This window comes from Pelmatolapia mariae, linkage group LG17, assembly GCF_036321145.2.
Source record: "Pelmatolapia mariae isolate MD_Pm_ZW linkage group LG17, Pm_UMD_F_2, whole genome shotgun sequence".
NCBI classification, from domain to species: domain Eukaryota; kingdom Metazoa; phylum Chordata; class Actinopteri; order Cichliformes; family Cichlidae; genus Pelmatolapia; species Pelmatolapia mariae.
In genome coordinates, this window is record NC_086242.1 from 22,236,321 (window position 1) to 22,258,555 (window position 22,235).

Here is a 22,235-nt window from a genome sequence, read left to right on the forward strand (position 1 = left end):
AGAGGAGGAGTTCAGTTGACCTAAGATGTCCTCCAGGTCTTTGCTGTTAATAGGGTGAAACTGTTTGATGGTGTTTAAACAGTTTTTTGGTGGACACAGTACATGTCCTGGATCTGCTGTTGATGTACCAATTGCTTGTCTAATCTTTTGGATTTTTTCTGTGAAGAATTTGGCAAAGTCATTGCAGGCCATGGTCGAATAAAGTTCAGCTGCCACTGACACAGGAGGGTTTGTTAGCCTGTCAACTGTAGAAAATAAGACCCGAGCATTATGACTGTTTTTGGTGATGATGTCAGAGAAGTAGGACCTCCTTGCACTCCTCAGTTGTAAATTATAATTGTGAAGTTTCTCTTTATAGATGTCATAATGAACCTGGAGGTTTGTTTTTCTCCATCTGCGCTCAGCTTTCCTACACTCTCTTTTTTCATTTTTCACCAGTGTGGAGTTTCTCCATGGAGACTTTTTCCTTCCAGAGATAACCTTCACCTTAATGGGAGCAATAGTGTCCATTACATTTAACATTTTAGCATTGAAGCTATTGACGAGCTCATTGACTGAACCTCTGGACAGGTCAGGTGTTAATGGGAAGACCTGGTTAAAGATCTCACTACTGTGTTCAGTTATACACCGTTTTGTGATCACTGCTGTCGATATATTTGTGTGGGCTGAGATTTTACTTTCAAAGAAAAGACAATAATGATCAGACAGGCCCACATCAGACACAGTAACGTTTGAAATGCTCAGGCCCTTGGAGATCAGTAGGTCAAGAGTGTGTCCTCTATTATGTGTGGCCTCTGTTACATGCTGAGTCAGCCCAAAGTTGCCCAGAGTGTTACTCAGGTCTTTAGTCCCTTTGTCCTGAGGGTTGTCCACATGGATGTTAAAATCCCCAACAATAATTACACAGTCGAAATCAACACAGATCACAGACAGCAGTTCACTGAGGTCATTAAAAAAGTCTGTGCAGTATTTGGGAGACCTGTAAACATTAAGAAACACAACTTTGGATGGGGCCTTCAGCTGTAAAGCCACATATTCAAAAGACTGAAAACTTCCAGGAGATAGCTGCTTACATTGAAATGATTCATTAAATAAGACAGCAACCCCTCCTCCTCTCCTGCTCACCCTGGCCTCACTGATAAAACTGTAGTTAGGAGGGGTCGACTCGATGAGAACAGCTCCACTGTTACTTTGGTCCAACCAAGTTTCAGTTAAAAACATAAAATCAAGGCTGTGCTCAGTGATTAAATCATTAATTAAAAATGTTTTCCCAGCTAAAGATCTAACGTTTAATAAAGCCAACTTAAGTGTTTTAGAGGTATTATTTGCCCCCTCGTGTTTGGGAGCAGTCTGTGGCACATAAGGTATGTTTACTACATTTAAAGATCTTTTAGAGTGCAGCTCTCTGTGTTTTGACCAGGCCACATGTCTCCTTCTGTCACCTAAAAGTACAGAAATTTTAAAACCTTCTAATAAACAGGGTCCCAGCTTCTCCTGGGAAAAGTCACCACTGTCATAATCCTCGCAGCCCGGACCCTCCACACATCACACATCAGACTGTGGAGACAGAGCATGAAGGTGGTAAGGAGGAACTAAGGGGGGCGAGGCTGCGCAGTGTAACTTTGATTGCTCTGTTGAGGGCGGGGCTCGATGGCGAACCTTTGGCTGCTCTGGTGGGGGGTTAATGGGGGACAAAAAAGGATTGGGCCGGGGGGTAGATCTGAGCCCAGCATTGACCCGCTCCATCATCTCCTCAGTGAATTTCAGGTGTGGGGAGGAGGGAGAAAGGGAGGGGGAGGAGGGTGATGGCCTGTCAGGGGTTTGGGGGACTGGGGAAGGTCGTGGTCCCTGGTCCTGGTCGTTGGTGTTGTTGAGAGAGTTGGAGGCAAATAGGGACCCCTCTTCTTGCCTCAGATGTCTCTCCTTTCTGAGGCTCTTCCCGGGTGGGGGCAGATGGAGCTCCTCCTCAAGGTTTCTGCTGGGCTTTGTCTGTTCTTGGAGTACTGTTTGTTCCTCTTTATGAGATAACTCCTCGTTTATCTCAGCCTTGGCACCAAGCACAGATGGATGACGTATGGAATAGAACAAGTTGGAGGTGAACAGTTTCACCCCTGACTTGTTAAAATTAAATCCATTTGCTTTAAACAGATGCCTGCGTTCCCAAAAAATATTAAAGTTGTTGATAAAATGCACTGAGTGGTCAGTACATGCTGATATAAGCCATTTATTCAGTGCAAACAATCTGCTGAATCTCTCGTCTCCTCCTCTGACGGGCGGTACAGCTGCATTCAGAGAGTTTACAGTATTTAATAATCCAGTAAAGTCCCGTTTCAGAACCTCCGATTGTTGTTTGGACACATCATTTGACCCTGTATGCAGAACAATATTTGTCACAGTTGGATATTCATCTGCAATCTGAAGAATTCTCTCCTTCAGGTTGTTGACCATATCCTTAGGAAAGCAGAGGACTTTAGTGTTCTTACCGCACATCCTTTGTACATCCTTTATGGCAGAGTCACCCACAATCAGAGTTTCAGGCCTAGCCTTTAGCTTTCCCTGTGGCCTTTTACTTTTCAACAGATTTTCAGACCTTACTTCGCTACTTTTAGATGGATGGTTGTCCGATATAGATCCAGGGTCCTTTGCTAGTGGAGCAAATCTGTTCTGCAGTTTCACATTCAGTTGTTTGGGAGGTTTGTTGTTAACCTTCCTATTCACGGTTGTCCAGTCCTGTTTCCTCCCGTATACAGGGGTAGAAGAGCTTCTCTGTCTCGTAGGAAGTGAAGGCCAGTCGGTTTCAGAGATTTCAGCTCGCTGTACTCTGCCTGTGATACGTCCTCCCCCTTCCAGGAGACATGATTTATGTCTTGGTTTTGCACCAGGACAGTCCAAGGGGGGATTATCGCTTGATGATTTATAATAATGCACAGAGTCTACTTTCTTGGTCATGTTATCTGTGCTCCTTAGCTGTGTACTAGCTTGCTCATCGCCATTGCTTTGAATCAAAGGCAAGGTTGTTTCATTTCCACACAGTCCATTTACCTCCACATTTACTTCTAAGCGATGAATTTTTGTCTCCAGTACTGCAATCTTCTGCAGGAGTTTGTGGTAGTCATCCGTGGAGAGGGAAGGCATCTTGTTGCTAGTTAGCCTAGTGGTTAGCACCTTTCCAGGCTATTGAGGCTGTTTGGAGTCCAGACGCTGTAATCAGGCTTCAGCTGTGTCTAGGCCACAGACACACGGAGCGCTGAGGATAAGGTAACTAAAAATGTTGCTGTTTCTGTTAAGAACACTTTAGTCCTAATGATCTATAAGTGTCCAGAAGCTCTCGCAGGTAAGCTCATACAGAAAAAAGGGAAAAAATCAGCATAAAAATCAATAAAAATCAATAAAAGAAGCAAAGCATTTGAAGAGCAAAGAGAGGATGCGTCCACACTCACAAAAGGGGGCGGGAATGAAGCCAAGGGAAACTCCAGACTGGAGTCCAGCTTCTCTCCAGGAGACAGAGCCCAAACTGTAAGTCCGACCATATCTAGTTAGTATCTATCTCTCAACCTCAAGCACTAGCTCAGGCTCCTTCCTCAACACAGGTTCCATGTCCCAACAGCCAGCCTCAACAGGCAGGGATAGGTCCACCAAAGCCCCTGCTCTTGACCACCAATCAATACACAATAATCCAACCCCTATGGTGCCTCCTATGGGTAGTGGGCCCACATGAGGGCAGGCTCATGTAGCTTGTTAGGGCTGCGCATGGCTTGGCTTCATGGACTAAGGCCCAACCACTAGGTGCCCTCTGCCATGCTCCCTCCCCAGGATGGCTCCAGGGTGGAGCCCGGATAACCCTTTTCCGGGCAGGATACACCAGTCCCTTGCTTTTTTAATCACTCATAATGGTTGATAGAATTGGCCAAGTGAGCAAAGAGTATGATACACCAACAACATTCTCAGTTGAAATGCACTCTCTCCATGACATTCACGACAATGACAAGGGGTTCCTGTAGCTCATGTGGTAGAGCAGGTCACTTACTAACTGGAAAGTTTGTGGTTCAATTCCAGTCTGTAATTTCCTTGTGCTTCTCCTAGTTCCTAGTATACTTCAGCTCTATTCTCTACCATCAAGCAAGCTGATTCATTCACCATACGCACATGAATTACTCTCCAACAAAAACCAAAGCAGCTAAAATTGATTATCAACCTCTTTGGCTACTTAACTGACCAGATCAATATCCCAGAAGTTTCATAGACTTGACAGTATAGTCTGATTAAAAAGTTTTCATTCAATTTCTTTGAACACTATATTCTTTTTACATGCGAAAAACACCACCTTCAAGGGCCCCACCGACTGTCTGCTCCTTGCATCTGACTGCCAGCAAAAAAATCTCTACATATGATAAAGATATAAACAATCACAAATAATAATAGCTTTATTTGTATAGCACTCGTCAAAACACAGAGTTACAGTTATTCACAGTTTAAATAAAAGCCACACATTACAGATAATTACACATATTTCATCACGCAGTCAGACATTCATTCCAACATACATACATACTTCCAGAGATGCAAATGGCTGCATATTAAAAAAAAAACCCAGAAAGCTAGAAATAGAATGTATAAAAATGTGTTTTAGCAGAATGAAATCATAAAAACAAAATAAATGAATAAAAATCACAGAATCACAGCAAACCTCGCCTCACGTTTTAAAATCAGACAGAGGGACAGTCCAGAGACCCTAGCTAGAGTATCAGAGAGGCTGACTGCAGTGATAAGATATCATAAGCTCTATCTTGAGTGTTGTTGTTGAAGCTCTCTTTGCACTGTTCTTGAGCTAATATGAAGGCCACATGAAGTCTGAATGTCTGTAACTCTCAACTCCGCATGCGGTTTATAAAAAACTGTAGTTTCCTCATTCTGAAGAGGTGAATTCAGAATGTGTGTGCGTGTCAATCAGGCTGTGTAAAGTGACAGCACTAGGCCTTTGCCAAATGGTGTAAGGCTGAAATTAAGTGCCTTTATAAGGTACTTGGCCACAGAGTGATTGACAGAAAGCGATAACATTCCATCAAAGAACAGGTGTGCTTAAATGAGCGCCTGTGGGTTTTCACCTGGTTTATTTCTTAGTGTTGCTGAACATCTTCCAAACAGATCAGTTCCTGTTTTACATAATGCTACCTTTGTTTTTACTAAAACTTGTTTATCCTCTTACTGTTCACCACTTAGGTGACACTATTCCCTTAAAAGTAAATACTGCCTACGGATTGAAGGCCATAGTAGAGGTTTGCACTCTGAGTGCTTCTTGCTTGTTCTGAAATTGCTCTCAGTCGTGCTTTTACGTTTCCTTTAACTTAACCTGATTTTTATTTTCTTTGGGGATTTTTTGTTTTAATCATTGTTGTATTTATATAAAATTTTAATTCTTTATTCTTTTGATCCTCCTGCTGTAACACCATAATTTCTCTTGTGGGATCAATAAAGTATCTCTCTGTCTATCTATAGAGTGATCCGTGGACGTTGTGGATTTATTATCAGGTCGGATTCAACTCTGTTTTCAGCTGTTTACACCTCCATACGCTGAATGTTGCTTCTTTGTATTACCTTCTGGGTACTGCATCTTCTCATATATTACCCTTCCTTGTTGGTATAGCGGTAAGTATCCCCACCGGTCGGACCTGTGGTAGATCTTTGTTTGATGCCTCGATGGTGAGATTTTTTTTGATTAGCATTCAAATATCTCAGTGAATACAGAATAAAGATTACCACAAAGCAAGAAAGCACAAGACAAGGCTAATCAAAAGGTATTGGCTGAAGCATATGCTTATTACGCCAACCCTTTTAACAAAAGCTCTTTTAGCATGCGGCTCCTGTACACAGGGCTCGAAGCAAAGAAAAAAACAAAGCAAAGCAACAAAACAAAAAAACAAACAAAAAACAAAACAAAAAAAAATTTCCACCTTAGATAAGTAACTACATCAAAGCAAAACAACCAAGAGTTTCAGTATTATTATTATTGCTCTTTTCATTCTTGATTTATATATTTTTCTAATACTCTATTTTTAAACATGTTTTTAAACAAGGAAAATGAACTACACCTTTTTAAATCACTGTCATAACTATTCCACAAGTTAACTCCTCTAACAGAAACACATCTCTGCTTTATGTTTGTCCTTATCTTGTTTTTTTAAAGAAACCTGTTCTCCTTAAGTCATATTGACTCTCTCTGACTTTAAACAGCTTCTGAGTGCTGCGGCAAAGCAAGTTATTTTGTGCTTTATACATTATCTGTGCCATTTTATATTCAACGAAATCATAAAACTTCAGGGTATTCAGATTAATAAACAAAATGTTAGTTGGTTCTATATAGTTTGAGATAATCATTCTCTTACTTAATTGCTAGGAAGGTACCATGTGGGTGTGCACACTGTGGGTAGCTTTTCAACCATCCTATTGTTCTAGGGTTTTTTTTACTTTTCCACTTTCACCACTGGTTAACTCACAAGGTTTACTGCTTAATGAGGGTTAATGCCAGTAGATACAGTGTAATCATTTTTCTATAAAAATATATTACTATACTGTATAAGAGTATTAACTACATTACAAATGTGTTCTCTGTCCCGTAGGTAAAAAATGCAAAGCCCCAATCGCCCACAACAGACATCGTTATTCAGAGAGCTGTGATATTTGGGGCACCTTGGATGGAGCGTGCCCGTATTAATAGTGTTTGCTCAGGCTGTTAAGTTGCTCCAGCTTCAGGAAGGGATTCCACAGGAATGAACACTTGTCCTGTTAAAAAGAAGAACATATTTATCATTTTAACAACTCTATTGGTCAGATTTACTATGTAAGCAAAACTTAATGTTGTTGCAACCACAGAAAAGGCCAAATTTGTGAACACAGCAATAGCAGCATAGAAAAAAATGATGATGATGATGAGGCAACAGATCTACTTAATAATGATATATGCTGTAGTAAGAATAGGAATAGGTTTTTTTTAGGATTCTCTTGAAAGGTTAAAGAGACAAAGTCATGAAAGTTACTGAGTGCTGGGCACACCGAGGCTTTCAGTCTTAGATCAGAATATGTTAGAATATGCACACTTCCAACAAACTTCTTACTTTGACACACAGTGATGTATGCAGCAGACTTCTTATTATAGTAAATGAATCCAGATATCGCAATAACAAATCCAATCACGAGTCCACACAGTCCAACAGCTATCTGAGTTCGTTGTGCCACTGGGAGGGAGGGATCTGAAACAGTGAGATAAAAGTGAAACTCGTAATTATGCAGCTTCAGTTTTATCTCTCTAACTTTAACTGGCATCACAGCAGCAAACTTACCCCAGACCACAAACATCGGCTCGGAGAGACCAAGGTGTTCGACCATGCAGGCAATTTTTTCTCCGGAAGTTGGGGTGTACTCCAGGTAGGAATGAGTCTGGTAGTACCAGTCACCATTAGGCATCACGTCAGAGTTACTGACGTCTGTGGTCACCTCCTGGCCGTTCCTCATCCACATCATTCTGATTTGTTTTGGATAAAAGTTGTAGGCACTGCACACAAGCGTAGATGCGTGCTCGCCATTAGGCCTTTTCAAGGATTTTAGTTTGACTGTGGGTATAGTTGTCAGATTATCTGTGAAAAAATAAGTTTCATGCTTCTGATTAAGAAAAATACATTAATGCACCTCCTCTGTTCACAGATGTATTCCTCAAATCTACGTAATGTAAAGTAGCTGAGTATGTTGTCAATTATGGCATACTTGGAAATCAACTGTAATGTCATGCAACTGAACAAAACTCATAAAGCACTATTGTTATTTACAGTAAAACAAATATAATAATCTTATGTCATCAAAAATTATCATAAAAATATTTGATGTAAAAAGTTCAAAGCATCAAAACTCCATTTAACATTTGATTTAAAACATTATTAAGAAACAAATCTCTTACCTACGGATTGGATGACATCTAACGTGTCTGTACACATCAGTTTCCTTTCAAGCTTTCTTGTTAGTGCATCAAGGGGATCACCGTTCCACCATTTTGCTAGTTCAATTGAATACGCTGTGAATCCCGTCCAGTTGCCTCTTGTGCTGTTGTACTCCATCATTAAGTTCTTATTAAAAAAACTAGTTAATATGTACTCGGTTTCTTCAAAGTTTGGCCCTTTGAATGTACAGTATGCTCTCACTTGGTAAAAGTCTTCATCTGTGAGAACTGAAATAAAAGGAAAGAAATGTACTGATGTTAAACATAATAATTAGAATTTAATATTTCACTGATTTGTTCAAACAGAAGACTTTTTGCAGCTCACCTGGACTGAAAAGAGAGAAAGCCACGAACAGGATAAAATTATGAGTGTACATATTTCACGTGTGTTGTAAGATGATACAGGAAGAAGATCTGCAGCATTTATATGTTCACCGAAACGAGGAAGTGAAAGCAGATAGGCTGATATAACAGCAAAACATTTAGTGGAAACTCCCTCTATCCATTACATTTATGACAATAACTGATAATGATTCTGGCTTTGCTCTTTTGTTTAGCTACTTCTTGTTTGTGCACTAATACTAGATGAAGTGACTGTCGATAATCAAAATGTTTGGCAATCAAAAACAGTAGAGAGATGTGGGAGGATTTTTGTTCAGACTGTAAAGATGAATGTTTATAACTGTAGATAAATATGAATAAATCATAAATGACACTATATAGAAAAATCACACTGGAAAAATTAAAAGCCACAAGATAAAGTTTGTATTTTGGAGCATTTTGGGGGGTCAAACTACTTTAAAGCTCTCAGCATTGTCTAACTAATTAGACAGCAGACTGAGATTGTTATGTCTTCGTATTATTGTAGGGTCTTTACTTTACCATGTAAAGTGCCTTGAGGCAACTGTTGTGTGATTTGGTGGTATATAAATAAAAAAGAATATACTTGAATTCAAAAGTTAGCAGTCATGCTCATAGCCAAGAAAGTCATTTGGCAGAAGGAAACAACATTCCATTGAAGAGTAGGTGAGTTTGTGATGGGTTGGCATCTTGTTTCCTTATGTTACTACTGAATGTTTTCTGTCTTCCATTCTTTTGATTTTTCAGATTAAACTAGCTGCTTTTACAAATGCTGCAGAAGTTTTCTTAACCTCTTCACATGCACCCAGTTTCTGGCATTTTGGTGACATGCTAAAAAAGTTTCCTTCATTTCAAATCTGTGTCTGTCATAGGAGATCTGGGTTCATGAGTCAGTGGAGTGTTTTTGAGGAACAGCTGTTACCCTCCGCATTGACGGGGTCACGGTGGAAGTTGTCGCCCCACCTCTGATCACCTAAAAGCCATCTAACTTAATCAACAGCAGGGCTGGGCCATATCATAACATTCACAGTAATACCAGAATAATGTTAGGATAAGAAAATGAAATATCGTGATAGAATATGGGTAAAACGCACATGCACAGTGCATTTGTTTTCATACGCACATGGCGGAAAAAGCGGATCGTTGAATGAAACAGATGAACCAGAATTGGTTTGTAAAAATGCTGCAACTTCAGTCATGTAGAACTGGTTTGGTTTTCGTCCGTCAGATAGCCACCAAAGCACATTTTTTTGTAGAACATGCTAGCGGGCCGTCGTTATTACCGTATCTTCCAGACTATAAGGCAAATCCTATAACTTTCTGAAAAATCAACAGTGCGCCTTATAATCCGGTGCGCCTTATGTATGAATTCTGGTTGTGCTTACTGACCTCAAAGCGATTTTATGTGGTACACAGTGCTCAAAAATCTGTCAAAAAATGACCAAGGTATGACCTTGGTAAGCTATGAAACTGCACAGCTTGATGGATTGTCGGAGCATTATGGCTAATGTAGTCAGGAGCCTCGCGGAGTAATAAGTACTGTGCTTCAACATGATATTACCGTATTGTGTGTAGAGCAGGGCGATATTGTGTGTGTGTATAAGGAGCCTAAAATGGCACTTGTTAAGAGACATGCGTATGAAGCGGATTTCAAACTCAAGGCTATCAGTCACGCAGTAGAACATGAGAATAGAGCAGCTGCGAGAGAATTCAACATTAATGAATCAATGGTACAGAAGTGGAGGAAGCAAGAAGGATGAGTTGAGTAAAGTTAGACTTATCTGACTGTTTTGTTTCGCTTAATGTGCCTTATAATCCCATGCTCTTTATGGTCTGAAAAATACATATTTGCCCTTTTTATTTGGCACACTGCAGTTTAATGTTGCAAAGCACCTCTTTTTAACTTTTGTGGATTTTATACACAGTTATGCTCAGGATATGTCAGCCCATTTCTACTGGAAGTGCCTTTTGGTTAAACTGTCAGCAAGGAATATACATTTGCATTGTTAAATATTTACATAGCTTTAATGCACATAAAAAAACAGCTGCTTGTTTAAATGAAAATAAATTGATGGGGGTTTTTTTTGCACTAATAAAGTTGTGGAGTTGTAAAGTATTTTGTCTCGCGTCAGTTATATCGGCAGTTATATCGTTAGCGAAAATTTTCAAATATATATCATGATAAATATTTTTGGCAATATTGCCCTGCCCTAATCAACAGTCATTCAAAAGTTCCAGTGCGGGCATCTAGTCTCTGCCAAATTATCAGCTTGTCAGCACGGTAACCAGGCCAGCTCAGAAAACTTTAAAGAAAAAGAAAAATTTTTATGCTAATTGATTTTTCCCCTTTTTTACAGTACCTTCCCACTTGGGATTTCGTTTTTCATGCCATCATTCACCTCGAATCAGACGCCCGCTGCCTCGGATTGGAGTGAACAGCAGAAATTAGGTTTTCCTGTCGGAGATCATCAATAAAAAAAAACAAAACAAACAGTGGCCGACAGTGCTGTACACAACTGCAGACTGGTGCACAATAAGCAAATGATAATGCAGAAATGAGAGATTTTTGATGATAAAGTGGTCTCTGAGTGCGCTGAGAGAGAGAGAGCTGTGCAGGAAGTGTGATTTTATTGTGGTGGAAGCAAAACAACCAAAGTAAGAGGGAATTCATGGCGATGTTTATCAAACATGAAGCATAGTTTTGATTGTATTTGCTGCTGGTTGAATTTTGGTTGGAGAGTGACAAAACCTGCAGCTTCAGAATACGTGAGATATGTTGGCTTTCAGCATCTGACGCCGTGTCCGTGCCCGTGCCCTCAGTTCAACGGGGGGATCTGCACTTTTTGTTTACATCTTTTTGTGGAATCCGTCTACCTGCTCTCATTTGCTGTTTTAGCTGTTTGGCAGTTGTTGAAATTGTTTTGTGAGCTTTAACCTAAGATTCTAGCATTTCTGGCAAAATGCAATTATACTTAAAAATTGATTCAGGATTTAATGAATCAATATCGGGGAAATTGACTTTTAGACCCACCCTTAATCATTACACCCCTATTCACCACCGCAGCTGCCCTCTTTTCTTCGCTCGCTCACCTGCCTGCCCACCCTTAGGCAGTTTTGCCCTTATCCATTACCTCTCCACTGTCCCAGCTAGTCTGGACTCCAAGTAAAGCATTGTTGCAGCCACTTTTTGAACACTGCTTCACACATTCCCTCTCAGATTTCTTGCCCTAACTGCCCTCTCCTCTCCCACAGATCTGCCACGCTGTTATCTCCGCTGCCATGGCCTGTGTCTCTCCCCTGAGTTAAGATGTTCATGTAGGACTTGCCCCTTAAGTCTAGGTTCATTTGTGTTTTGCTCTTGTTGACCGAGTCAAAGCTCACAATCTGTGTTAAATTAATTATCCTTTGTTTAATAAAGAAACTTTCACTTATTACATCCTCTACTGTTTTCACCTACTATTCTACTGGGTCCCGCAATATTAAATCTGACACTGCTTTGGATTTTAGCCTCATAGTTCTTGTTTTACTATCATTTTGATTTGCCAGATAGGTCAAAATGTGATATAAAGAGATATGAACCTAACTCTAGAAGCAGTCGACTAGATGAATGTTAGGAGATTAAATTAGATTACAGAAATCAGCCTACAGAAAACATTGATAAGATATGCTTTCACCTTTCTTACATCTCTTGTGAAAAACATCACTGACATTTTTTTAAGTGAACTCTATAATGAAAACTCAAATTCTGTCCTGAAAATGAGACACCTAAATGATTCATGTAGCTGATTACTAATGTCTTACTAACAATTTAACTCTGATTACTTTCACAAAGTGCTAACAAGAAGATTTTGTAGCATTAGAGATACACTAATGATGATAAAGGCATCTGAGTTTTAGTTTCTATTTTCATTATCAGTGAGTTTCCTGAGTAACTAGGATAAATTTTTACTTGATGAGTTGTCAGTTTTACTTTATTAATAATATGTAGTAAGTCATAATGCCTGTGCAGTATCTTGATCCACAATTATGTAGACTTCTCAGGCTCTATAAGAAATAATGTGTTCAATATATTTATGGATACATTCTTTTTCTGGTCTAGTTTTTCAGAAAAGAAAAAAAACACATATGTATTTCTTTAAGTAGACATAATGCACATAATATGATTTTAGAGTTATGGATCATAAGGCGTATTTAAGTGCTAAAAACAAGAATACCAGTAACACAGACTTCAAGCTCTACCCTAACTCTAAACACCAAACATGTGCAGCAGTGAATCACATCTGAAAATGTCTGTGTGGAAAGTGAAACGTGCTGATATCACTGTTTAGCTTTACTGCACAATATGAATAAAGAGAAAACTAAAGTTTTACTACAGTGACATATCAGCCAAACTAACACAAGGGATGAAAATAAGAGACAGTTCAGGTTTGTCAGTAACCACAGATGAAAGTTATGCCTGCTGGAAACAAACTAAGGATTATGCAATCTGAGCTCTATAAAATATGTAGTATACATCTCAACCAGGGGGACCAGAGTGCCCTGCTTTAAAAAAAAAGTAGGTTCCTGTGAAAACTCCAAGCAATCCAAGACACAGGCCAAGTCCACAGAAGACAGCTGGACCTTTGCTGATCTCATCTGTTTCAACCTCTGCAGAGGACAGCAGAAAGAAATGATGAATTCTAAACATTAAATCGTATTATATGTGCTAAAATATCTGAAGCTTCTTTGTTCTCACCCCAAAACCTGGTCTGAGGCTCGTCCAGCGCTTCATGTTCCACAGTGCAACTGTAGATGTCTCCTTTCTCTGGCACAAAGTTGAGGTAGGACAAAACATAAGCGGTCCCATCAGGATTGGACAAAGTTTTGATGAAAGGGTCTTCCACTGTTACTTCTACATCATTCTTGGTCCACTTAATGTTGATCGAAGGAGGAAAGAAGTGGTTGATGAAGCAGATGAGGGTATTATCTTCCCCTGTTATCACTTCATCTCTGGGGTAGACGATGAATTCTGGTGGTTCTAAATTAAATGAACACATGATTTGCTTAAATTCAACTTTCTGGCTTTCTGGAAAAGAAAACCAACCTGGGCTAAGAAGTCACAGTATAACCAGTGAAATATAACAGTTTGACTTTCACTGACCTTTTTTCTTTATTATGGACTTGTCTGGCTTCCATCTGGAGATGTCATTTTTGCACATACTCCGGAAACGTACTGCAAATTCGTAGGCGTCCGGAAAACGATAACTTACAGGGACTCTGCTCTCCCAAATCAGCTGATCTTTTTTAAAGTCTGCATAGCCTACTTCATCGCCATCGAATGCTGTACAGATTTGAGTATCACTGGAGTCAAAGCATCCATAGGAGTAACAAAGTATATGACTTCCTAGGATCAAGTGACAATGCAGTTAAAAACACAGTTTTAAAATACTCTAAATTACAAACAAATAAAAAAAAAAATCTTACAAGATGAAAGTTTATAGATGACCCAGTAATGGGAAATAGTGATACTTACGTTCAGCCTCAACGCAGGCTGCTGTAGACAAAATAATTATCATTTTAAGGAACATGTTCAGTCTGTACTTCTCAGTGTTCTGCCTTGTGTCTCTCTCGTCTTTAGTATCAAAGTTGACGGTGATGCAGGACAACTTCCTCGTTGTTAAACAAATCATATAAATGTTGCTGGGCAGAACAGGAGGAGGGGAAGAGTCAAGTAGAACTTGCTGAACAATGTAAACTAAGATAAATACAATTTATTGAGCAAAAAATCAAATCCAAATAAACCCATTCACTGTGGTTACTATTATTATTTGAAGGCTGAACTCACCACTAGAGATACAATTATTTGAAGAAAGAATATATTATCTGGCTCTACTGCTGTGCAGACTGCAAATTCTGGTATCGGTCAGATACCATGTAAATACAGGGCCAGTATTGCTGGAACCTATGTGGGGTAAATCATCATCAGTTTTCAGATTGTGCACAGATTTTAATGACCACTAAGTCACTGTGATTCCTAGTTTCCACAATAATTAGTTAATACAACAAAACACAGCTTTCATCTTTTCAGCCAGCACTTCAACCACATCCCAAGTGTTTGATTTGAAAACCCACAGTGATCTTTACAACTATTGTTTTTACAATGAATTTTAAAAACTCTCACTGTCCAAATACTGGACATTACAAACCTGACTGTATGTAACTTTTTTAGCTCTTGAAAAAAAACACATATGGTTATCATAATGTTCAGTAATTAGCTGTAGACTGCAATTTGTTGTTTGGTCACTTGTTAAATACACAAAGCTTTGTGCTGGGGTTCAGTATCTTCCTGTTTTTTTCAGTCTCTTTTCAGATCCTGCCAAACCAGCATAGCTATGTATTTGTGTTATGGAGAAGATAAATAATCTGCTGTTTCCTTATTCTGAAGAGGTAAATTCAGAATGTGTGTGTGTGTGTGTGTGTGTGTGTGTGTGTGTGTGTGTGTGTGTGTGTGTGTGTGTGTGTGTGTGGCAGCTCTGGCTTTTGTCAAATGGTTTTGTAGGTTGAAATAAATGGAAGTATAGTAGAAATATAAACATTGAAAAATAAAAAATAAAATAAGCAGCTCCACATTGCTTCTCCACTGAGCTGCTTTTACTTGGCAGAAGGAAATAACATTCCAATAAGAACAGGTGTACTTGGGAGAAAACCAGTGGGTTTTCACCTGGTTTAATTCTTGGTACTGCTGAACATTCTCCAAACGTATCATTTCCGCTTTTACATAATGCTAGCTTTGCTTTTACAAAAACCAGTTTATCCTCTTAGACAGAGTTTGAGTTCTAATAAAGGCAGCATATCCGGAGGCCTTTATGCTCTCTTATTCATGAAAAAAATATCTCAAGACTTAACTGCAATTATTCACTATTAATACGAAGAACAGAAGAATATAAACACATGCCAAGATCCATCTTGTTTAAAATTATGTATGATTTTTCATTCAAGTCACTAAACATCTTAGGACGAGCACTCACATTTGACAGTATAATGTTGCAGATTCTGGCTGTTGCTGATGGAAGACTCAGCCCATGCATGAATCTCAAAACTTTAATTTCCAACACAGATTAAGCTAATCAATACTGGGAACTGATAAGAGCTTGAGCCAGAACTGTCCCATAGTCTAAAGGTAGTTGGTCACTTGCGCTGAATTCAGCTCCGCTTGTTCTTGCAGCTGTACATATTTAAACAGGCTGACTTAACACAGAGGCAAAACGAGGCAGATACAACAGATGGTAAGTGTTGATAGCTAAAGTTGAGTCACTCATCTTCCATAAGCTGCAATTCATAGTCTTTAAAGAAGAGCTTTGGAGCTTTTGCACCTGAAGCAGAATCAATGATCTGCCTGCTTCTTGTTCTTGTAATAAATTGTAGCTGAAAAGGGAAAGCCAACTCCCCAGGAAGGTTTGTGTAATAGAGTGAATTGTTGCCCCCCAGTGGTAAAAATACAAACTGCCTGTTACAGGGTTAGTTCATGGTTGACCAACCTATAACAATAAACATGTAAACAAGTAAGGGGAAAAAGAATTTATACAAAAGGCGCACCGGATTATAATTATACAGCTTTTTACTTAATAATTGTATATTATTATACAGCTGCTCTATTCCCGTGTTGTTCCAGTATATTACAGTTTTTCTCGATTGCTTAAACACTATAACCAATCTTTTGAACTAAAATTTCAAAACCATAATGCTATTTTTCAAAAACCACACCCGTTTCCCTGAACTATAAACACTATTCCCCTGCTTTAACACATGAGTCAGATGTGGTGAACTGTTACTGCAAAACTCTACACACAAATCCCTACATTTTTCAGTGCTTACACCATGTGGCCATTTAGAAAGCACTTGCATTCAATAATGTTAACTTAAGTCAGCACAGCTTGAGCTCAATTAGCACACAATTAACCAAGTGGAAACACTACGAGTCAAAATTTATCACACATCAATCAGAAACTCATTCAGGTTTGAAACAATGGATTCAAAGAGATGCAAAGGAAGAGGTTGAGGAGGAAAAGGAGGTCTAGGACACCAAGGAGGAGGTGGAGGAACATAATTGGCCATTGGGCTATTGTAAATGTCTCTGGTCAGCGTGGAGGGAATGTCACTCTGTGCGCAGCCATCAGCCAACGAGGGGTACTCCACCGCCATGCCATTCTAGGACCCTATAACACTATGCTTCTCCTTGCTTTTCTTGATGGTCTAAGACAACATATGTTCCAGCGGGACTACAGTGAACCAGCACAGCCAGAGCAGCCTCACTATGCTGTTGTTTGGTGTAATGTCAGCTTCCATCACACTGCTCTGGTTCATGACTGGTTTACCAATAACCCAAGGTTTTCTAACATCTTTCTGCCTGCATACTCTCCCTTTCTAAACCCAATAGAGGAGTTATTTTCGGCGTGGCGGTAGAAAGTGTATGACAGAGAACCTTATGTCCGTGTTCACCTCCTCCGGGTCGTGGAAGAAGCCTGCCTATACATATCAGTAGATGCATGCCAGTGGTGGATCAGGCATGCAAGAGGATTTTACCCCCACTGCCTGGCCAGGGCCAATATAGCCTGTGATGTGGATGAGATTCCCGGGCCTGACCCAGACCACAGACAGGATGCTGAGGTGGAATAATGTTTTTGATGTGTGTTGTACTGTATGGTACATGAATAAAAATGTGCCACTGTATGTACATTGGATCTTTTGTGTTCATGATGTGAAAAGGTTTTTGAGGGGAAGAACCACAAGCAACATAACTTGCCAGTTTTTGAAATATTGTTTTAAATTTATTGCACCAATGTGTAAGACTATGTTGTAGTGTGTGTGTTTTTGAGGCCTTGTGTGTGATGTCTGTGGGCAAAGTTTGTTTTTTCAGCAAGAGTGAATGGTTTTGAGTGTAGAGCTTAATTTTGACCTGAAAATACAGTGTTTGGGAAATTGGGTGAGACGTTATGGATTTGTGTTTACTGTTTTGAGAATACGAGTCATAGTTTCAAGAAAAGTGTTTAAGCAATCGAGAAAAACTGTAATGACTAACCTCGTATTGTGGATGGATTATCTCAGTTGTTCTCCTGACTGAAGTTTGGTCCGTTTACAGCATCTTGCCATGCGATTGCATTTGTCCATAACCATCGCGAACCCTTACATTAACTTTTATCGAGTGGAAAAAAGTTAGCACTCTATGCTATGCTAACATAGCTGTGTCGCCAGCAATCACGTAGCACATCATTATATGCCAGCTAGTCCAACTTCATTAACCCTACAAATGTTACTACTGTTTAGTTTTCTGTCTTGGGTCTGTTGGAAGTGATAGCAGAGCTGTACGTTTAATTTTTTCAGAAATCTCTCAGTCAGATCATGTTTAGATGGAAACTAGCAAGCTAACTTCCTGCTAACTTCTAATTCCGTTAAATTTAATAAATTCTGTTTTCATGGATGCCTGGATGTTAAACTTAATTGTTACACCTGGTAAAGCAGCAACGCTGATCATTTTATTAAAGTTGAAAGATTTTAGAGAGTTTTTAAGTCAGTTATGCTGCAGTGTTCGTTTGACTTTGGGACCTGAAACGGATGGCGTTTTGAACCCAGATTACTCCATGAGGCTCCTGACTATGGTAGCCATAATGCTCCGACAATCCATCAAGCGGTGCGGCTTCGTAGCTTACCAAAGTCGCGCTAAAACATTTTTTGACAGATTTTTCAGCGCCATGTACCACATAAAATCGCTTCGAGGTCAGTAAGCACAACCAGAATTCATACATAAAGCGCACCGGATTATAACGGTGCGTTCACACCGAATGTGAGCAAGTAGCGCGACTGACGCGTTTGAAGCGCGAATAAAAATACGCGCAGCAGTTTGTGTGGTGCATTTTGTGCATTCACACGTATCACGTCTACCGCTCGAGTTTGAAAAATCTGAACTCCAGCGTCAAGTCACATCGCGACAACCAATCAGGAGCCTGGTGACGTGATGCTCTGACCTAGTTCAAAGGGGCAGGTCCAGCCAAAGCTCCTTCTCTTCCACTTTAAGCTGGGTCGTTTTTATTCCTGTCTCTCTATAAATAGTTATATTTTATATATTTATGTTTAATGTTTTTCTGTTTGAGAATTTTAATATTATTTCAAAGAAATTTTTGTAATGACTAATGTCTCAGTTCTACTACAAATATTGGCACACAACTTGACACATGTAGAATTTACCCATATGGAAAAGATATATATAAATCTTATAAAGTTTGTATCTGTCTTGTGTGAAACTTGTATGAAAAGCATACAAGAGTGAAAACAGATATAAGATCCCTTAAAAAAAAAAAAAATGAAACTTGTATGTTTTGGATACTTACTAAAACAATATATGAAAGTAATGAGAAAGTGACCACTTTCATGAGTAAATCACATAAATTTTTACTATTTCTTTTCCATATGGGTATTTCATATTATACTAATGAAAAAATATACTACTATATAGGAACATAGTGAAGACTAGGGATGGGTACCGGTATCCGGTGAGTTCTGACATAAACGGTAGTAACCAGACCGAAAAGCAGCACACATTTTGGTGCTTTATTTCGGTGCTTTTTTTTTCTTGAGATGTCATACACTTTCTAGCCAATCATTTTACCTTTCCAAGGATAGTAGGCGGGCCCAGGTACGTACATTCTTTTAGAGTAGAGCTACAGATTAAAAATGCCCAAGGCGAAGCGGTCAAAAGTCTGGCTGTACTTCACAGCAAAAGATGCAAACTCAGCAGCCTGCAACAAGTGCTTTAAGGTAGTGGTGTGCGGATCGATATTGAAATATCAGTTCTTCCGATACCAGTAATTTATGTTCTAGAATCGATTCTCATATTAAAATATTAATAGTTTAGTACTCTGGGGTAAATTTGTAGTTTTTCCCATTAAAAGGAACGCAGTGGAAGGAAATTATATCATTCAGATCGTCTAAATTGGAAGGAACTACTTCCCCTTACGCCTTTCATTGTCATATGCGAAACACGGCTGTATAAATGTGTCGCAGCCCCTGGCGTGCGCACTCACAACAATGGCTGAGGGTAAACGGGAGTCATGTGTAGACGTATTTTACCTCCACAAACAGCCAAGCCGCGGTTTGCGTTACATGTGGCAACACCACTGACCTTGTCAAACACCTCAGAGTAAATCATATCGCAGAATATTATGAGCTTATGTTGAGGCGAACTGAAGAGGAGGAGATGGACAGGTGCTGCTAGGGAAAGACAGACGTCTCTCACGGAGTCCTTTAGTGCTGCAGGCAGGCAACGTGCTCAAATAGTGCTGTGATGTGTATTGTAACTGTCATGTCAATAAATAGCTGCGAGGAGAGCTGCTCTTTGAAGGATTTGGGCTAGAGACAGGTGATGAGCATTAAGCTCCACCACCTGGTTCTGGCCAAGGCTTCCCTCGTTAGCGAGTTGAAGACCGGTTGAAGATGTTCTATTTTGTCTTGTGTTCTTCATGAGGAATAAGTCTCTAAACTAGCGGGGCCTGTGGAAACACAGACCCAACAGATACCACTCTGAATTTTACTTGGTATCGGATCGGAAAGGAAATCAGTGGTATCGCACATCACTACTTTAAGGTGGTACTGTGCAAAGTAGGTAACACCTTGAATCTGATGAAACACCTGGCAACGCATAGCGTTTTTTTAAAAGCCGAGAAATGCACCATATTTGATAGCTTGCTGCAAGCCCTCACACCGAGTGCGGGTGTGGTGCCTGTTATCGGACCCAGAGTTAGCAACATCCCCCAAGAACCCGAAGAGGAGAGTCCTGGCCCCTAGCCCTGCCAGTGTAGCAGAAATGATGACGGATGATGATGGCAGCAGCAGCCGTTCTTCTCTGCGTGAGTAGCTTAATGTTGTTCGTGTGTAATTCACGTTGAGTAGGCTAACCACGTTATTAAATTAATGCATGTAAGGTGAACTAGCAAACACCGTCGTAGTTACATATGGCTGTCTTCTTGTTTGATGGCAGATACTCCCTTCACCCTGGCCAAAAAGGCTAAAATGACCAAAGAAAAAGTGGAAAACAGCTAAACATGAGAGGTTTTTGGACAAAGTTTGTGTTTTTTCCATTGTTTAAGCACTGCTTCCAGACAAGAGTGATACCATATATGCCCTATAGCTGCAGAAAAGGCTAACATTGTTATCTTTTTACAAAAAAACAGCTAAACATGAGAGGTTTTTGGACAAAGTTTGTGTTTTCCATTCTTTAAGCACCGGTTCGAGCACCGTTTAAGCACCGGTTCGAGCACCGTTTAAGCACCGGCACCATTTCAAAAGTACCGGTTTGGCACCGGTATCGGATAAAACCTAAACGATACCCATCCCTAGTGAAGACCAATTATTTAAGAGAATAAAGACAGGTTAGTCTATTTTGGAGGCAAGAAAATTTTAAAAAGGCAGGAACTCTTTAGAGGTTTGTGGGTGGCTCTTAAAAGAGTCGTTGTGAGGAAGTCACTGGGACTTCAAATAGGCTATTCTTTTGGCTGCCAAGACACTGCTCCCTCTGCTGAGAAGTGGGCCATGAGCTTCTCCCTCACCAGGACAGCCTCTCTGGAGGAGTGTTGGCTGCTACACAACCCAGGCCTTGCAACGGCCAGAATTAAACCAGGTCTAAATAAAACAAAATAAGGACTTTATAAGATAGACCTTCTGAGTATCACTACAAAGATTACAAACAGTGGTCCTCATACCACAGCATATCATATCAGCAAACACCGAGAGCATACATTGATATGACACCACAGTCATGCTATCATTGCACACACTGATAACATAGCATAAATCAAATTAAATCAGGACTTGATGAGACCTTTCGAGTATCACTAGAAATATTATAAACAGGCATCTCCATACCACAGTTTTTATCAGTAAACACCAACGGCATTCACTGATAGCATACCACATCCATGTTATCAGTGTATAAACGGATAGTTTAGCATATATTAGCACAGGTATCAATAAAGGACTACCGTATTAAACACTTTTACTAACCGCAGACAGATGGACAGGTGCTCTGCAGGTGGGATTGAGCACCTGTAGTTGGTGTCTAGGCGGGCGATGCTTGGACTGACGCGGGACAGCAGCTCCTCAAACTGGGCGAGGGAAAGACGGTGGTACCGCTGAAAGCGGCCGTCATCCAGATGCAGCTCCTGGAGCAAGTGGTGAAACTCACCAAACTGCTCACGCTTCTGGAGGACCTGATGGATCCAGGTACAGCGAGGACGTCCTTTACGCCGCTGCTCTGCTCTCCACAGTAAATAGAGAAGGGAGACTCTCTCTTCAAACGCTAGATCGACAGCTGCCATCTTGCAAACATACCATCTGGCACTACTTCCTCCCACATTTCCGCTTCACGTGCGTGAAAATTGCATATTTTGAAGCGTGACCAATTCGCATTGGTCGTGCGTCGAGGTGCGAATGTGCACGCAAGCAGCTAGGGGCGTCTGGCGCTTTTTGGTCGCGTCTATCGCGTTCGGTGTGAACGCACCGTAAGGCACACTGTCGATTTTTGCAAACACTAAAGGATTTTAAGTGCGCCTTAAAGTGTGGAATATATGGTATTCTTCACGGCTGCAACGGAGCAGATTTGAGCAGTAGCATTGATGAACTAGTATGGCAACACATGTGGGTCGTGTTGACAAATATAATGAATCGAAGGAAGATTTTGAGTCATATTTGGAGCGGTCAGAGCAATGGATGTTGGAAAATGATGTTTCAGATGAGAAGAAAGTATCCACATTTATCTCTGTGATTGGAGCAGATACATGCAGGCTGCTAAAGAATCTTGTGTCACAGAAAGTATCGAGCACTATGGGATATGCATTGCTGACAAAAGCCTTAAGTGCCT

At 40.1% G+C, this 22,235-nt stretch overlaps 2 protein-coding genes across 2 annotated transcripts; both read right to left on the minus strand.

Moving 5' to 3' along the window:
* Positions 1-6,659: 6,659 nt before the first annotated feature.
* Positions 6,660-7,491, minus strand: LOC134615944 (class II histocompatibility antigen, M beta 1 chain-like). The gene is made up of 3 exons (XM_063460630.2): positions 7,338-7,491; positions 7,113-7,247; positions 6,660-6,780 (listed from the first exon to the last, which is right to left on the minus strand). Exons 1-3 carry the CDS (start codon positions 7,459-7,461, stop codon positions 6,731-6,733), a joined length of 309 nt encoding a protein of 102 aa, XP_063316700.2. The 5' UTR covers positions 7,462-7,491; the 3' UTR covers positions 6,660-6,730.
* Positions 7,492-12,863: 5,372 nt separating this feature from the next.
* LOC134615945 (H-2 class II histocompatibility antigen, A-Q alpha chain-like) lies at positions 12,864-21,693 on the minus strand. The gene is made up of 5 exons (XM_065469515.1): positions 21,380-21,693; positions 13,860-14,026; positions 13,488-13,730; positions 13,083-13,364; positions 12,864-12,994 (listed from the first exon to the last, which is right to left on the minus strand). Exons 1-5 carry the CDS (start codon positions 21,691-21,693, stop codon positions 12,864-12,866), a joined length of 1,137 nt encoding a protein of 378 aa, XP_065325587.1.
* Positions 21,694-22,235: the final 542 nt, after the last annotated feature.

Bases quoted from the DNA above. Each gene is read 5' to 3' on its own strand.
- LOC134615945 (XM_065469515.1), bottom strand. From the start codon at position 21,693: ATGGCAGCTGTCGATCTAGCGTTTGAAGAGAGAGTCTCCCTTCTCTAT. The intron at 13,731-13,859 runs GTAAGTATCACT...ACTTGATCCTAG, and splicing joins AGCCTGCGTTGAGGCTGAAC to GAAGTCATATACTTTGTTAC. The intron at 12,995-13,082 runs GTGAGAACAAAG...TGTCCTCTGCAG, and splicing joins GCCTCAGACCAGGTTTTGGG to AGGTTGAAACAGATGAGATC.
- LOC134615944 (XM_063460630.2), bottom strand. From the start codon at position 7,461: ATGCCTAATGGTGACTGGTACTACCAGACTCATTCCTACCTGGAGTAC. The intron at 7,248-7,337 runs GTAAGTTTGCTG...TCACTGTTTCAG, and splicing joins GCCGATGTTTGTGGTCTGGG to ATCCCTCCCTCCCAGTGGCA. The intron at 6,781-7,112 runs GTAAGAAGTTTG...TCTTTTTAACAG, and splicing joins ATACATCACTGTGTGTCAAA to GACAAGTGTTCATTCCTGTG.